This window comes from Arachis hypogaea, chromosome 10 (assembly GCF_003086295.3).
Source record: "Arachis hypogaea cultivar Tifrunner chromosome 10, arahy.Tifrunner.gnm2.J5K5, whole genome shotgun sequence".
Classification (NCBI taxonomy): Eukaryota; Viridiplantae; Streptophyta; class Magnoliopsida; order Fabales; family Fabaceae; genus Arachis; species Arachis hypogaea.
This window is the reverse complement of record NC_092045.1, coordinates 102066186-102085126: the sequence shown is the minus strand read 5'-3', so window position 1 is coordinate 102085126 and position 18941 is coordinate 102066186. Positions and strand designations below refer to the sequence as shown.

Sequence of the window (18941 nt, the reverse complement as noted above, 5' to 3'; positions counted from 1 at the left end):
TTTTTATTTTTGATATGATGAAAATAGTTGTGTATAGCTGAGTTATGGGGGAGTTGGGTGAATCACCGCTGGATGATCACTGGGAAAGAGAAATCGAACGGTCCGATGGAGGTACCAAAATCGGACGGACCGAGTACTGTAATCGGGGGTACACAAAACCATCGGTCCGATTTCGTTCCCCATTCCACGTGGCACGCATGCAGGCTCCCCCGGTTGAATCCAACGCTTCCAAAAGTTGAATTGAATGTATCCCCACCTTCCATAGCATCCCTTTCAGCCTCACACTCAAAACTCTCTCTATTTGCTCCCCAAACTCAGACCATCTCCATTGTTGAAGGCTACAAAGACCACACAGCAGTTGTAAATTGGACTGAAGACAATGCCAAGAAGACCCAAAATTTAGGAAGTGAATCAGCCAGAACTTCACATTGTTAATTATCTTGGACACCCAGATTATGTAAGTTTTTATTATTTAAAATTTTGATTTAATAAATAGAATAATGTATTAGATTTTAATAATAGTATAAAAATAATAATAGAGTAGAACTAATTAGTTAAATTTAAAGGATTTAGAAATAGAGTAAGAATAATTAATTTAAAAATTTTGAATTTTTTTGTTATTATGATTAGTTATTATGTTTTTGCTAGTTTGGATGAATGAATGAAATTAAATTATTATTATTATTATTATTATTGTTGTTGTTGTTGTTGTTGTTGTTGTTGTTGTTAATCTGTGGATATTATTGTTATTATTATTTTTATTACTATTATTTGTTTGAAGGAAATTTGAATTCATATATTTTTGTTTTAATTGTATTGAACTGGAAGTGGATTTTAGATTAGAATATATACAAATCTGTATTATTTTAGTTTAAAAATAGAATTAATAAATTAGGTTTGATCGCTGATGATAATAATAATAGGATAATTTTATCAATTTTAAAAGATCGAATCTAGATAGATTTATTTATATATGTTGTTTTATGAATATTATTAATAATATCGGCTTTTTAAAATTAATAATAATAATAATTATTATTATATATATACCAATAATAATAATAATATGTATGCTTTGTAATGTAATGTAAAGACAAATATATATATGTATAATGGAGTATAATCAGATCATTGTTAATATAATTATGTATTGATAGTTACAATAAAAATGTGATATTGCAGGGTTCACGAATGTTGTTATGTGATCACTATTTATCGCCGGACCGGTACAACCCAATTGTTGAGGCGTATTTACAAGAGACTGGTTTTTATCATGTTTTTCAGATTGGAGTCGTTCAATGCCAGTCAGCAATGGTTAATGCTCTCATCGAGAGATGGTGTCCAGAGACTCACACCTTCCATTTTTCGATTGGTGAGTGTGCCGTGTCGTTGGAGGATGTGGCGATGATTCTTGGTCTGCCGACAAACGGAGTTCCGGTTACAGGACCAACGATGAGTAGTTTCGAGGCCATGGAGGCCGAGTGCTTGCACCAGTTTGGAGTTGCACCGAGGAACAGGGACTGTAGAGGAAGCTTTATAAAACTGACGTGGTTTAGGGGTTTGAAGGATCGCACAGTATTGACTGATGATATTCAGATTCAGAGGTATGTCAAGTGTCACATAATGTTGTTATTTGGGACAATTCTGTTTGGTGATAAGTCTGGTGCAGCGGTGCATTGGAAATTTCTGCCTTTGCTCCGTGACTTTGCGGGGATCATACAGTATAGTTGGGGTTCTGCATGCCTCGCGCACTTGAACAGATCATTGTGTAGGGCAACCCGTGTCAACTGCAAGGAGATCGATGGTCCGCTTACACTTTTGCTTACTTGGGCTTGGACCCGTCTCCCATTTCTTGCCCCGATTCCTGGCAATCCTCGAGTGTTTCCGATCGCAAACAGGTAAAATGAATTAATGTATGCGTTGATTTCTCTACTAGAATTTGTATTCTATTTTTTACACAATAAATTAAAAAAGGGATTTTTGACGGCAGGTGGCGCAACTGGGATCGTGAGAATTTTGCTTACCGATATCATACGCTTGCGCACTACAGGAGGTTACTGGATGATTTGCAAGAAGGACATGTATGTTGTAAACTACTAGTAGTTGCTTTAGTTTGAGACATGAATTAATTGTTGTGTAGTCATTTGATAGTCTCGATGTGTCCAGTTTGTGTGGCAGGCTTATGGCATTGACTTCATTGAGCCGGACGTGGTTCCACTAGACATCCGTCAACATTCAGTTGTTTGGAGTGCAACAGTGCCGCTTATATCTTTCGAATGTATCGAGTGGCATTCATCCAATCGATTCAAGAGGCAATTTGGTTTGATCCAGGACGTTCCTACTCAAGAGTGGGACCTAGGCACATCACACGGGGAAGTACTAACGGGACCTAAGAATCAAGATTGGTCCAACACCCACTCTTTTTGGATTATGCAATGGACCAATTGGTATAGTCATGTTCTAGCTGATGACTTAGTGCCCTTACATTATCCTTTGGAGATTTATATGCATTGGTACCGTGGAGCATTCGGTGCCCACTTGCAGATATCGGACCTCGTATTTCAAGAGGATCCAGAGGGTCCTCCAGTTCATAATCAGGAAGAACACCAACAAGAACCGCCTGCACCGCCACCGCCACCGCCACCGGTCCCACAGGAGGTTCAGTGTGGTATGGAATATGTGCCGCAAACACATCCATCAGATTATTTTACACAGTCAGTCCCGTTACATCAAAGAATATTGGAGTGGTCCACAAGCTGATGCATGGGAGCAAGCCTCATTCAGCCAGCTGCTTGGTTTCATGGCTCCAGGGCCAGGGTACTCACATTCAGGAAATGTTCATGACATACCCACGGACCAGTTGGCGCATCCGACTGGGATTACTGCACGTAGGATGTCATTCGATTCGATGCCTCGAGTTCACACTTCCTCTGAAAATTCTGGAGCTAGAATGTCTGTTGACTCGTCTAGGAGTGCTGATGCCACGAGAGGAATCTTACAAAGTGGACTAGATAGGCGTATTTCAATGACTCTAATTCAGGAGACCAATAATGCAGTTGATAATGACACTGATAAGTACCTGGTAGATAATCCGGATAGCGATGAGGATGAGGATGAGGATGAGGATGAGGATGACGACGAGGACGAAGATGAAGACCATGGTGATGATCCCGAACCTAGTACAGGTGAGTTGTTACTAGAATTTTGATTACATATAGCATTGTTGTGTATATTTATTGTCATTCAGTTTTTATTTGTAACATGCATGTATGTTGAACTGATAGGTACAGCTACAAGTGAAAAGGGAAAATGCTACAACCTTAGAACCGATCCTCCACGCAGGAGCGCTACTCGGTATACCCCATCCGCTTTTAACAGGGTTGCAAAGAAGTGCAAAAAGTTATTCAAGGATGTGAAGTCAGCAATGAAAAAATAATGTTTGGTGTGGTTTATTTTGTTAATTAGGTTATTGTTACAATTATGGTTTCAATGTCTGTATCGAGTGTGTTAATTAAGTTATTGTGACTATTATGGTTTCAATGTGTGTATAGAGTATGTTAACTAGCTTATTGTGACTATTATAGTTTCAAACTGTGTATATAGTATGTTAACTATGTTATTGTGACTACATTTTTACATATATAATTATAGTCTACATGTTAGCTATCTTATTTACCTAACCACCTAGTAAATATAGTCCATACTAAATAACTAATAACTAATAAATTAATCAAAGGCATGTTACACAAATTGTAATTCACATATCACATAACTATCTTTCTTTACATACCTGCATTCATGTATTGAGGAAACTCCGGTGCATGCATAGCCTCCAAATCCAATGACCGCATGAAAGAAGGCTCTTGAAACGGTTGTTGGTTTGCCAATACATTGGCCACCTCCGCCACATCTGCGTTCATAGTGCCGTCAGCTTCATCTTCTTCTTCACCTAAACCAACGATCTCATAATGACTTTCAAATTCCTCCTCGCTATCACTATCATAATCTTCCAATTCAATATTTCGGTCCGCTTCCGACTGCTCGAACTCAATGTACAGCTCGATGCACGACATTCGATGATGATTTTCAATATATATTGAAAATATTTCATGCATGCTCGCTTCATCCGTTACGTACTTGGTTTGAAATTGTACGAACCCACCAAATACGGATAAAGGATACCTGTACAAAATACACGACACTCTCCTAGATAAACGAGGATCTATCTTCTCACAAATCACACCTTTTAATTCCTCAAACGACAATATGTATGGAATAATAATATCTAATGGATTTTCACATACAAATTGAACTCCTTCATACGTTTGTAATAAAATCTGCCCAAAATAATACACTTTCAAACAAACTCTATCATCCATACTAACAGTGATATACTAGCTACTCTCAATAACAATATTTTTTTCTCTATTTCTGCAACAATAAAAAAAAGGAGAACCAGAGAAAAAAAGAAGCTACATAACTTATTGGGTTTTTCTCTCTGCACGAAGAAGAGGAAGACGAACTACTGTGTACTAAAGGTAACTTATATGTATACAGCAGCAACAACCAAATCGGACGGTCCGACCGCGTCTTCTCATTTCAAATTTTTTAACAAGACTAATCGGACCGTCCGATTAGTTTCAAGCCATTTTCTCTCTCCTGAAATCGGTCCCAGCGATTTCAGTACTCCCCTGGCACAAATCGGACCGTCCGATTTGTGCCCTCTCTCTACTCAATGAAATCGGACGGTCTGATTTCTTCACACTACCAAACAAAACTTCAACGCTGTCACACCACCGTAAATCCCCCCAAAACAACATAACTGAGGCTAACTCACACATTAAAATCATATAAAAAAAAACAGCCTGCTGTTGGCATGATCTCTCGAATGATATTGTGTATTGATGAAAAATTCTACCAAACATATTGAGTAGTAGCAATGTTGGAGTTACAACTTTTAAAGGATCAGATCTGGCTTCATTTTTTTCCATCTTTATCAAGAGCATAATATAACAGGGTAGTATTTTTATTGTGATAGAACTTGATGAGTTGTAGTGAATTAAAATAGTAAATATTTTTAAATTTGTCTTAATGTGTTATAGAGGTGGATCTAAATTGAAATTCATATTTTGTGATAATTTTACAAAACAATTAATCAAATATATGTATAATCAAGTTAATACTCATTTGACCCCTGAAATTTGAGGTCAAAATCAAATTGACCCCTAAAGTTAAAATTGACTTAAATTAGATCTCAAAATTTATAATATTAACTCACATTAGCTTCTGAACTGATTTTCGTAAACGACATGTTGATTTGGCATACTAACTTATTGCGATTTGAATTTTTTCCTCAGGTTCCATGTGATCAAGACTAATTAGAGCTTCAAAAGCTTGATTGTTGCTCCTAGAGCCACAAAATTTTTAAATTAAACTTGTTATTGACGTTTTCGTGAGGATGTTGGGGAGTCAATCAAGTTTTTAATGTAAGAACCTGATTTTTGGTATACAGAATTCTCTAGCTATTTTAGAATTTATTTCGCAAAATTCGGAACCACGGCCCAATAAGAAATAGTGAAGCTGATCCAATGGTAAAAAAAATGAAAAATTAAATAGAAAAAAGTCATTAATAAGGTCAAAATTGACTTTATGAAGGTAATTAATCCTCCTAAGTCAAGTTTGACTAGTAAATAATAAATATTAGCTTACCATTAGTTTATTTTCTTCACTAGAGACCTTTTTGAGCCGGAATTCACTTTTAGTGACAGTTTTACGTGTGCCGAGAAAATCTCTTGCAACGGAAAACTTTGAAACCAGTGGTAAAAATAATTTCTACCTTGGTAATTGTGTCCCAAGATTAATATTAGTCATCTATTCATGATTTATTTCTTTAAGAATAAATCTTAGCCATTAATTACTTTGCCACACGATAAAATTTACTCCAAACTGAATTTTTGACTTGTATTCCACAAACGACTTCTAGAGACTCTAAATCTTCTTACTTGCCACCCAAGAAACTTGCCTCTCCTTCTCAACCTCTGGGCCGAGACTATCTCGGATTTTTACCTGCGGTTAACTGTGGATAAGCTCGATATGCAAGCGCTGACCAAGCTTCCTCGTTTTCACGCCCCTTATTGATTAAAGCTCAGTCCTTGACTACAAAAATTTTAGCCTCTTTTACTATCATAAATTCAGCAAGACTTTGATTTTTATTTAAGGAAGCATTGGCCACAAAATTCACAAAACACTTTACATATTTTTACACTCTTTTGACCGAATTCTTAAGAGAGAAAGAGAGAAAATTCTTGCACTTGTTCTTTGCGCCCCATCCCCTATTTCAACTATTCTTCCATTGTTCTTCATGTTTTCTTCAAGCACTCAAACCATACAAGCACAAACTCTTGTCCGTTTTCGCTAATTCTTGCATTTATACTGAATTTTTGGCTAGGTAAACTCTTGTCTTTCTCCTTTCCTTTTCTTTTTTTTTAAAAATAGTAACAATGATGAATTCTTACTCTCCTCCATGTATAGAGAACTCCTCTTGGAGCACCCATGGAGCACGCCTAAGGAGTTAGAGAGATTCGAGCTCAAAGTGGTTGAATTTCGACGTTTTTGCGACACTTTTGGCCAAAAACGAAATTGCACCATCACCAGTAGTACTTCTGTCCTTGTGTGCATGTTTTCTAGTGTGTGAAAGGTTTAATAACTGAATTACATAAGAGGTAAGGGTTAGGAATAGTTAGAATATGTTTGTGCTTGATTTGGTGCTCATATAAGCTACTTTGTGGTGAGTTTGTTCTTAATTTTATAATATGTGAATTCAGTGGTACTTCTCTATTTTTGTCTTGTTATTTGAATGATATATGAAGCTTATTTGCCTCTGAAAATTGTATGAAACTACTGAAATTATTTGGAGCACTTGGAGTTTAAATTTCAAGCCTTAAAAGTCACTAAAAGTCAATAAAAATGAAAAAACTGCACTATTAAAAATTCATCCACTAAATGATCATGAAAGTCATATGTATAACGGTTAAAAAGAGGTTAGTAAATTGATTTTAATCCTATGAAATAAAGGTGTAAAAGTAAAAAAGGTGTTATGGTTATTTTTGGATAAAAAGAGGGTTAAAAATATAATTTAATTGAAAGATAAGTAAAATTTTGAACTTAGTGTTATCAAGGATAAATTAGTAATTATATAAATTAATTAACTAAATTATAATTACGATAAAATTTCGGAGTTAAATAAAAGTTTTAGTAAAAATTAGAAGTAAAACAGTAAAAAGTGGTAACTAGAATAAGTAAATAAATTAATAAAGGATAAAATGATCTTGTAGGTCCCTAAGGTAGAATTGACATTAACTAAAATTATTATGGATAATTTGGTCATAGAAAAATATTAGGATCGACCCAGTAATATTTTGACAGTAAATCAGGTTAAACGGTAAAACTAGAGTACTTAGGGGCATATTAGTAATTTTAGGCATAAAGTAAATTAAAATGATTAACTTAATGGAAAGTAAGAAGGTCTTTTAGTAAAAATATGAGGGTAGAATGATAAAGTAATAACAATAGTGGTGAAAGCGTCACTAAAAACCTAAAGAAAATGGTAAAAGAGAAGTAACATATAAAAGGACAAAATTGAAAATATATAAAAGGATTAGGGAAAAATAGTAAATGTGACAAAGTTTGAGATTTAAAGAGCAGAGACCGGGCACAAGATTTTATAAAAGAAGGGGAGAGAAGTCCCTTAGAGATAAATTTTATTGAGATGTGCTGCGGAAAAAGAACTGTAAATCCCAAGGTGCTTGAGGTTGTTTGGAGGCGGGTATTACCCACTGACGGCTAAAATTTTGTTTTCTCTTTGTGCGTATATTATGGCGTCAAACTTTGCGACGATTGCCTGTGTCATGGACTGGTGGTATTCTTAATCACATCGACACGTATGCACGGACGGACGCAATCGAAAAACCATATCTAAGACTAGTTCCTAGATAACGTTGGGTTGCGGGTAGTCAACCGACGCATGAGCTCATGGCATGCATAGGACCAGGCATACATCATACTTGATTGCTGCATTTCTCTGTGATTGTGATTTATCTCTACTTCCTGTACTTTGTGTTTGTTTACTATTCTGCTATATACTTGTACTTGTACTTGTTTGTGTGACTTACCGACCTAACTACGCGAAGTCTTAGACTTAAGCTGTGGAACCCCTTAAGATTTCTGTGTAGTACCCTACTGAGAACCTTAGGTTCTCACCCCTTACTTCCCCGTTCCACAGATGCAAATCAGCAAGATCTTCTTTGAGATTTTAGCCTTGGGACTAGCGAGTAGCAGTAGCATTACCAGAGGGTCAGAGCAACTTCTTTTGCTTCCCCACAGCAGTTCCGTGTTTCTTCAGCTACCAAGGATCGATGACCAGTAGTAGTTATAATAGTCATCGTAGTAGTCTTTACCCTCGCTCTGTACAGATTTTTAGAGGGTTAGGTGCTTTTGTAAATATCTATAAAAACAAGTTAGAACGGGTCCCAATCTAGGGTGACTCTTGTGAGTCGAGGCCTGTTAATATTAATATGGAGTTTGTAAATATTTTCATGAATAAGCAATGACGTGACTCGGTGTGAATTATGGTGTACTAAATGAGCCTTCGGGCATATATGTATGATATTACTATATTTTCTATATTTTCTATACTTCATGTATATATTATCTATTTAACTATTATCTGTTTCGCTATATCTATATATTTGACATGCGATCTCGACTAACGCTACAAACTCGTATGTATATATTTAATATAAGGTCTAGAGTCTCTAAGAAAAGTCATGAAGTAGCATCTGGCGGCTAGCATCGGTCATAATATGCTAGAAGTTGGGTCATTACATCTAGGAAGTCTAAATTAGGTCTCAGTCATATGGAATCTAAGTGAGGAGTCTAAATCTTAGTAAGTTAACGTGTAAAATCAACACGCTGTTCACGAAAATCAGCTTAAGAGCTAACGTGAGTTACTATTGTAAATTTTGAGATCCAATTTGAGTTAATTGTAATTTTAAGGATCTTGAATCTAACCTCAAATTTTAGGGGTCAAATTGAATATTAGCTCATGTATAATCACATAAATAAAAAATATGTTGAATAAGTTAAATATATTCATAAAAAAATTTTAGAAGCATATTTTAAATATAAATACAAAGAAATAAATATGTTTTGTACATCGTACGGGTATATATAGTAGTATTTATTAAATTATATTTATGTTTTTGAGTGATTATTTATGTGATTAATATAAAATGTATTTATATATATTTTATCAAAGATAGAAAGATTCGAATTCGCAACTTCTTAAATGAGAATAAAAAGACTATATTATTTGAACTATAACTCATTAGATTACATAATTGAATGAATATAAAAACTACCTTAGTTATAATACCATACCATTAGAACATATTTGAGATTGCTGTTGGTATTGTATTGAAGAAAAATAATACTAAACATGATGAGTGAGTTCTATTAACGTTAATGATAGAAATATGTTAATTATTATTAATTTTTTTTGTTAATTGAATTTTAACTCAATTATGTATTATACATTTATACTAGTGCATCCATCCGAGTGTTGCACAGGCATGATACAAAAGTAATGAAAAAATGTTAGATATACCATGTATGTTAATTAAAATTGTAAGGCATAGAATTAGTATTCAATTAATTTAAATAATAAAAAATTATTAACTAATATATATAAATATATATAATACATAATAATTAGTTTTTAGAATACATAAAATATTTTTATAATAATTTGATTTACGTAATTTTACAATAATAGATAAATTATTAAAAAAAATACTAAGATTTTATGTTCACTTTAAACATATCTTATATTGCCCTGAGTAACTTTGTTCTTGCTTTAAGTTTCGAGCATTTAGTTTCAAAATTTGTATACCTGATCTCTATTATTAAATACAAAAAAGATAAATTTCATAATGATATAAATTATCCTTTTATTCTCAAAATTTTTAATAATAAAATGATAAATTTGTATATTAAAAATATATTAGAAGAATAAGTCTTCTAACTATTAAATAGAGTGCAGTATTCGAATCAACTAAAAAAAAAATCCAACCACATCACTTTACTTTTAAAACCAATTCAGTCTGGTGATAATCTCTTAGTGTTCATGTTTTTCATGCACACGTCACTATATTATTTCTAAAATCATTAATATTAAGCACCCCGTTACATTATATCATTTTCCTTAATAATCACATAGCATCTAACGCATTCATTCCTCTTACAGAACCAATTGAGTTCCAATCTTTTTTAATTTGGCTCTGAATTTACTATTTGGCCACAACGCATAGATCCTAAAATATATGCCTAAGGTTAATTGTTTTATTCTTCAAAAATCACATTTCCCAGTTTACATATATGATGCATCTATTCTATTATATAAAAATTGAATGTTTGCATTTAATGATGGAGCTGACGTGTCATATTTCGGAGAGTGTTTTTCAAATTAATTAATTTAATTCATTCAATACAATTTATTACAATGACTTAATTATTTTACCTAATTAATTTGATTAAATATTTAAATATTAATATAATTTATTATAATTTATATTACTTAATTAATTACACTACATTAATTGTAATTCGTTATATTAGTGAATTGGTTTTTTTCTTTATATAGTCTAAAATAAAATAAATAATTTATTGTTTATTCTAATTAAATTTATTAAATTTAATTATATATTATATATAAATTAATGTTAATTTATAAATTATTTTATATTATAATATTCAATCAAATAAATTGTAAATTACTTTAAATTATATATGCACGAAAAAATGGATTTAAATGTGATTTATACAATATAGATAGTATTTAATTAAGAACGGTGTATTTTTAAGTATTTTGATATGACTTAATTATACCAGCTAATTGATTTGATTAGATATTTAAATATCAATGCAATTTATTATAGTATATAATACTTGATTAATTTTACTATATTAATTGTTATTCTTTATATTAGTTAATTAGTTTATTCATTTATAAAGTCTGAAATAAAATAAATAATTTGTTGTTTATTCTAATTGAATTTATTAAATTTAATTATATTATATATAAATTAAGATAATTTATAAATGACCTTATTTTCTTAGCCTTTTATATTTCGTAGATTGTTAAGTTTTAAGTTTTATATTTTCGTAAACAAAAGTAATATAAAGCAAAACTTTCTTCATTTTAAACGTAATTATTCTATGTATTATTAACTAATATCATTAGATATGATTTATTAAAAATATAAAATAATTTTATATAACAAATTATTAATTAAACTCATTCTAAAATGTAAGCAAAATAAATTAGTTTTCTAGCCGGTCCAATGTAGATCCATGATTTATACAATAATCAAACAAAGCATAGAACTTGTGAATTGTGATAAAAAGGGAATAAAAAAGTAGGGCTCACACCATGTTGGTTTGCTTGCCTCCATTGCATCTTAACAAAACATGGGCCTACGGAGACTAATCCCGATTTCAAGTTGGGCAGATAGAAAACCTATCCGGATCTCATACAATTAATTTCAACCCGCACCCAAAGTCCTCTTTTAATCTTTTTGGGTCTTTTCTCTCCCAGCAAGCAAGCATATACGTCAGCAATGGAGAACGGCGTATATGCTTTAAAATTTTTGTTTTTAAATTTTAGAGTGTGATACTACATGTCGTGGAAGCAAAATTATAAGTACTGTATTTTGTATTTTAATACTTTTGATTATGTGAAATTACAAGTGAAATTATAGAAAATAGTAATAACAATTCCGACAAATGGCTGGCATTCTAAAAACTAAAATTTGAAGTGATAAAAAATATTATTATATACACGTGAATAAATTGTATCACCAGTTTTTTTATTGTAAATTCTATGTTACTCGACAATTAATTAATCAATATATAATTTCAAGCTATATTTTTGTTATTATATAATACTTTTTATTATTTTATATTTGCAATAAATATTTTTTATATAGCTCATTGCTAAAATAAAAAATTTTACTAATTAATTAGTTTCATAGTAGATTACAGTTGTTTTTTTAAATCTAATGACACTTTTGGTTACTTTTCATTCAATAATTTTTCTGTCATGTATAATTATACAACTCATTTAAGCAATAATTATTGTACATAGGTACCAATATTTTACAGAACATTATGTATGGTACCAGACTCTTAATAAATTCAGATGTTCCTGAAGCTGTGATGCTTCGAAAAAAGTATTGTACAAATATTGTGAATTATTTATGGTTGTGCATATTGACTGTATTTTTATGGTGTTGTGATTGATAAGTAGCGTGTACTATAGAGAGATCTCGCAATACCTGTCTGTGTTTTCTGGCAAACTGGCATATGTTAATGAAGATGAAGTTTTATATTCTACTGAGAGGAAGACAATAAAGGAGTTACGTGCGGCTGCGGATGTGAGTGCCTTATAGAAAACTACTTTTTTATGTTTGGTTCATTATTTGTTTTTTTTTTTTTTACTTTCAAACTGTTCCTATGTAGGTTGGATTCTATGTTATTCTGGCCACTGTTCTTGATGTTGAATATGTTCTAAGTTGGTGGTATAAATCTTGTGTTTGCAGCGTGAAGGCAGAAGCTAATGTGGATACATACTTTTGCGATGGCTGTAATAAGGACGTGAATAATGTTTTTAATAGGTACGACTCTAATTGGACTTATTTGTGCAATCTTTTCATAAAAAAGCAATATAGTTATGTAATTGATTATGTCTCTTTATAATTTATTTAGCAATATCTAGCTTAATACCAATAATTAGTAGACAATAAGAGAACAATTTATTAAAAACAAAAACTCCTTTAATTGATGGAAATATTGTCTATCCATAAAAAAATAGTCAAAATGAGATAGAGTGCATAGAAAAAATTTATATACCTACAACAATTTTATACCAAAGTATCCTCTGCTAGACTAAAATCTAGAAAACTAATAAGCCTAAAAAAATTATGTTTGAGCATTTAAATTGTGTTGAATATAATTTTTATGATTTTATTGTAACTAAAGGGTGACAGGCCAAGTGTTAGTTGATGTTTTTGAATAAAAAAAGTAGGTATAAGTTGAATTTGTTGGTTTTAGATGGTACTGCTACAACAACTTTTGTTGTGTTCGATAAGGAGATCGCAGCTCTATTCGGACGAACCTGTACTGAGATGGTGAAAAAGTTGAATGTATGTGGTTTCTGCTGTTGAAACCATTTGAATGGTTATGATGATTCAATATCGGATGTGAATATAGAAGATAATTTTATACTATCCTCAGAAACTTTAGACGGTATGTAAAAATTTTATCTGTATGTTTATTTGCATCTTTGTGTACATCATGGACTAAATTGTATCGGTATGACAACTGAGTATCTAAAAAGAGTTCATTCAGAAAATGTGTGGGATATAGAAAATCCTATTTATCAATATCAACACTGTAAAGTATAGATGTGGTCTGAAGAAACGCTTGCTAAATTCAAATAGTCGCCCCAACCAAAGTTTTTATTATGTTGTATGGAAGGAAAGATCGAGCTTCCTCTACTTTCTGTGCCTCCTGATGAGCTCATTCAGTTTCATACTAGAGGAGATAAAAAAAGTATTTATTTCCTAAAAAATATAAGGGCATTTAATTCAATGTTTTGTTTTACATCAATGGCCGAAAAAATTGATTGTGGGGTGAACAATGGGATTGCTCCTCCAATTTTTAAGCCTTGGGCCAAAACTACCATAGCATTGGTAGCTTACATCTTCTGGATAGTCTGCGACCAACATTTGCCTAGCTATATATCTATGAACAGAAAATAAGATTGATAATCGGATAGGCACACTTCGGTAATTTTCATGCAACCAATCAAACATTTTAGTTATTTTTTATATGTGAGAGAAATAACATAATTTTTTTTTGCAGTTCCAATGAAGTTATAAATGAGTGGGATAAGAAAATTGTGGCAAGAAACATGCTAGAAAAATATAATAGTTTGGCAAAGAGTTTTCGCTATGCGAGAGATAGGTACCAATAGGAAAATTGCACAAACATAAAGTTTAAGTTGATTAGTAAAAGGACTACAGATGACAGGACATACAACTTGCCATCTGCATCTAAAGTGGCTGCATTGATTGTTGGCGATGTCGAACAACTAAGCAAAGATAGAGATATTATTATAAAGAGTCAAACTAGAAAGCTCCAACAGATTGATGTTTTTCACCCATCTTATTTAGCCTTGCAATATCCATTGTTGTTTTCATATGGGGAGGATGGATTTCGTTTGGGTATTGCAACATCAGATTCTATCTCCGCTAGGCCTACAAAGAAAAACAAAACAATCACTTTGCGACAATTCTTTGCTTTTCAACTACGTACAGAAAAGGATGGGTGAATCTCCGTTAATTCTAAGATCAAAGAGATTATTCCAACAGTTTCTGGTAGATGGCTACATAATGGTAAAATCAGAGAGGTTAAAATCCTTTAGGTGTAAACAACCACAGTTGAGGGTTGACAAATACAAATGTCTGCATGAAAGTCTTATAAACGGGAATGTAGATGCTGCAAGGCTTGGCAAAAGAATCATTCTTCCCAGTACTTTTACCGGTGGACCTAAGTACATGATGAATAATTGTAAAGATGCATTTGCAATTTGCAGATATGCAGGATATCCTAACTATTTTATCACTATGACCTGTAACCCTGAATAAGATGAGATAAAAAGAAAAGTGACTCCCATTGGATTAAAGGCAGAAGATCGCCTTGATATATTGTGTCGAGTTTTCAAGATCAAACTTGATGGTTTGATTGATGACCTAAAAGAGGAAAAAATCTTTGGCAAAATTTTGGGATGTAAGTCTGTGTTTATACAACACCTTATTAAAATCTTATGCTGTAATGTTTTGCTCATTTGTCTTTTCAATTTACATATGTTTGCACTATAGAGTTTCAAAAGAGAGGGCTTCCGCATGCACATATCCTTTTATTCATGAATAACGAGTTCAAGCCACAAATACCAGATGACATAGACAAACATATAATATCTGAGATTCCTGATTAAAATGAAATGCCAAATCTACATGGAACTGTTCAAAATTACATGGTACATGGTCTATGTGGTCTGTACAATAAGAATTCACCTTGCATGAAGAATAGATCATGTTCAAAATTTTATCTCAAAGAGTTAGCGAACACTCATTGATGAAGCCAGATTTTCCAAATATAGGCATACTGATAACGGTCGAACAGTGAAGAAAATGGAATGTGTACTAGACAATAAGTTCATTATTCCTTATAATCCAGAATTGTTGCTCAAGTTCGGGTGCCACATAAATGTGGAATACACAAGGCAAACAAGTTCTATTAAGTATTTGTTTAAGTATATACACAAGGACAATGACCGTGCAACAACTACCCTACAACACTGGTGATTCGTCAAAAGCCACACAAGTTGTTGACGAAATTAGGAATTACTACGATTGTAGGTACATTTTGGCATGTGAGGCAGTCTGGTTTATTTGGATATGAAATCCAAGAGAAAGAACCATTTGTGATTAGACTTCTATTCCATTTGGAGGATGAGTAACTGTGGTTCAATTCAACTAGATATCCTTTAAAAATGGTACAATATTCAGCCTTTTATTACAATAATTTAAAAAAATTAAAACAAATACATCTAAAAATTATGAATAAATTTAGTGTCTTTTTAAAATTAAATACACATTTAAAATACAAACTAAATAAAACTGAAATTTAAAATTTAAATTTTAAATTTCTATTCCAAATTTAATACATATCTAAAAATTAAATTATTCAAAATTCAAAATTTTGATTTTAAAATTCTTAAATAAATCTTAAACTATCTAATTATCAAACCCGTACAAAACACTCAAAAAAGCAGAGAAGTCACGTTTGCCCCACATCAAAAATCCCAAGCCGCACATCGAAAGACGAAAATCCAGAGAAGTCATCCTCCGCCGCCATTCTTCCGCACCACCTTCTTCTTCCGCGCTCATCTTCGACGTTGCCTTCTTCTCGGCGCTCAGTCACAATGCCGCATTCTCCTTCGTCAACACTCATCTTCGTCGTCGCCTTCCTCCTCCTCGATCACCGTTGGTCCACATCAACATTGCAGTTCGTCCATGCCAAAAATTTACCTAAAGTTTGGATGGGTCTATGACACCATTGCTTTTTTATTATTATGTACAAATTTTTTATTTTTTTGAAATAAAAAATCGAATAAAATGGCCTGAAGAGATTTTCATATATATTGCAATGTTAAATTATTTTTGCATGTGTGATTTCTGTATTTTGGAAGTGTTTCAAAAATATTTTTGTGTAACTTCATAATTTTAGATGTGTTACAATTATTTTTTAATGTTTAAATTTAAATTTTAGATTTATGTTTTTGGATGTGTTTTAAAAATATTTTCTGTATAACTTCATAATTTTAGATGTGTTACAATTATTTTTTAATGTTTAAATTTAAATTTTAGATTTATGATTTTGGATGTGTTTCAAAAATATTTTTTGTATAACTTAATAATTTTATATGTTTTACAATTGAAAAAAACTATAATTGAAAATATTTTAGTTTGTGTATATAATTATATTCGACCATTTATCACTAGAAAGTCGTAAAACATATCCTGCATTTTATCAAAAGTACAACAAGTAAGGGATTAATTTTTTTCTAAATACACTGACTTTGATTTTTTTTTCTCTGCAGATATAAATTGGAATATTGTAGTAGAATAGAAGAAAGAAGGAAATAATAACTAACTATAAAATGGGTAGAAAGTTAGAGAAATTTTAATTTTTAAAATATAAATTAATCTTAACTATAAATATGTATCCTAAAAATAGGAATATGTTTTAATAAAAAAAATAATTAAATAATATTAAAAACTGAACAAAGGCTGAATTTTATTGTACAAGTAGCATTTTTCTATAGTGAAACTTCTAATGTGAATGATATCGTCGAAAGAGCAATATCTTAAGTCCATGTTTTTGAGATGGATGGCGGCGAACATGTCATATCCCTATGCTCGAAGTCTGACTTATGCTGAGTTTCTAACCAAGTTTGTTTGGAAGGACGATGCTTTAAAGTGGTTTCCTTGAAAGCAAGGCTTCACAATTGGAAGGTTGACTCATGTATCTGCAGGTAATGACAAGTTTATATTCAGTTTTGATCTTATTTATTTGATGATTTAAATTTAAAATCTTAACAGCATGTACCCTACGTCCATTTTATTCAATTTATCTACACTAGAAAACAAATGTTCAAATAACTTTCAGCAGTTATTATTTGTAGATTATACACTTTTAGAATTGTTCTATATTTTTTAGAAAAATTAATCTTATACGGATGTGTAGCTACATAATAATTAAAATCGCATAGCCTAATCCATTTAGCAATTTAAAAGTGAGATTTTAACCAAGTTTTTTGCAGCAAATACCGAAGAATATTACCAACGACTTCTCTTGAATACTCAAAGAGGATGTATGAATTTTTGAGATATAAGAATAGTAGGAGGAACAATTTATGCTACGTATAGAGATGCATGCTTTGTCCTTGGACTCTTGCAAGATGACAGAGAATTCATGGATGCAATTAAGGAAGCATGCTCGTGAGTCTCAGGATCATATGTTAGAAGGTTATTTGTCATTCTATTAACATCCAACAATATCTCAAGACTAGAACATGTCTGGGATAGATGTTGGCATGAACTCTCAAATGATATTTTGTATCGATAGAGAACCATGATGAACATGAGGGGTAAGTTTTTATAATTGCAATTATAAAAGTTCTTCATTATTGATCATTTTTAGTTTGGTTGAATTTTTACAGTATCGTATAATATGCAGAGTTAACAATGTCAGATGATGAGATTAATTAGTTGTGCTTAATGGATATAGACAAGATCTTACATTCCTTTGGTAAAACCTTGAAAGACTATCCTCCTATGTCTTTAGCAACTGAAGTTGATAGTTCTTTGTTAACCAAAAGGATTATCAAGGAAGAGCTAAACTTTAATAGGGATGATTTAAAGAAAAATACCTCAGACATGTTAGCCATCGCAACACCTAAGTAGAAATATTATGATGAAATTGTTACAGCTGTGTATTATGATGAAGGAGTTTTTTCTTTGTGTATGGTCATGGGGGTACTGGAAAAACATTTCTCTAGAACCTTATGTCTGCTGAGATTCGCTCAAGGGGTGATATTGTGTTAAATATTATTTCAAGTGGTATTGCATCTTTACTTCTCCCCAATGGAAGAACGACACACTCAAGGTTCAAAATACCGCTGAATATAACTAAGAATTTTGTATGTAACATCAAACTTGGTTTCCCTCAAGTAATGTTGCTGTTGAAAGCCAAACTTATAATTTGGGATGAGACTCCAATAGTTATTAGGTACTGCTATAAAGCGCTTGATAAATGCTTAGGTGATATCATGAGATTTTCTCCAACATATAACAAAGATTTTTCCTTTGGAGGAATGGTTGTACTAGGTGGAGACTTAAACAAATTCGACTTTCTATCATTTCACGAGGATCGGGACAAATTAGTCTTACCTTTGGAAGTTTTATCAGGTGCTTAAACTAACAAAAATATGAGACTCTCTGTAGGAATGACTATTTCAGATCAAGATGAGACAGAGCAATTTGGTGAGTGCTTATTGAAAGTTTATGATGGTCTAATATGTGACAATATGGATGGTGAATATGAGATATGTCTTCCAGGAGATATTGTTATTCCTTCTTCGGACCAGGCATTTGATAAGTTGGTTCATTTTTCTTATCCAAATATTTTAGATAACATGTCCTCAAAGGATTTTTTCAAAGCAACAACTATATTGGCTCCCACGCTGGACATCGTTG

General features: G+C 32.0%; 1 protein-coding gene across 1 annotated transcript; it reads left to right on the top strand.

Annotated features, from left to right (window-relative positions):
* Positions 1-1191: 1191 nt before the first annotated feature.
* LOC140175728 (serine/threonine-protein phosphatase 7 long form homolog) lies at positions 1192-2760 on the top strand. Its single transcript, XM_072204274.1, has 3 exons — positions 1192-1898; positions 1991-2081; positions 2179-2760. The coding sequence occupies exons 1-3, from the start codon at positions 1192-1194 to the stop codon at positions 2758-2760; spliced, it is 1380 nt and encodes a 459-aa protein (XP_072060375.1).
* Positions 2761-18941: the final 16181 nt, after the last annotated feature.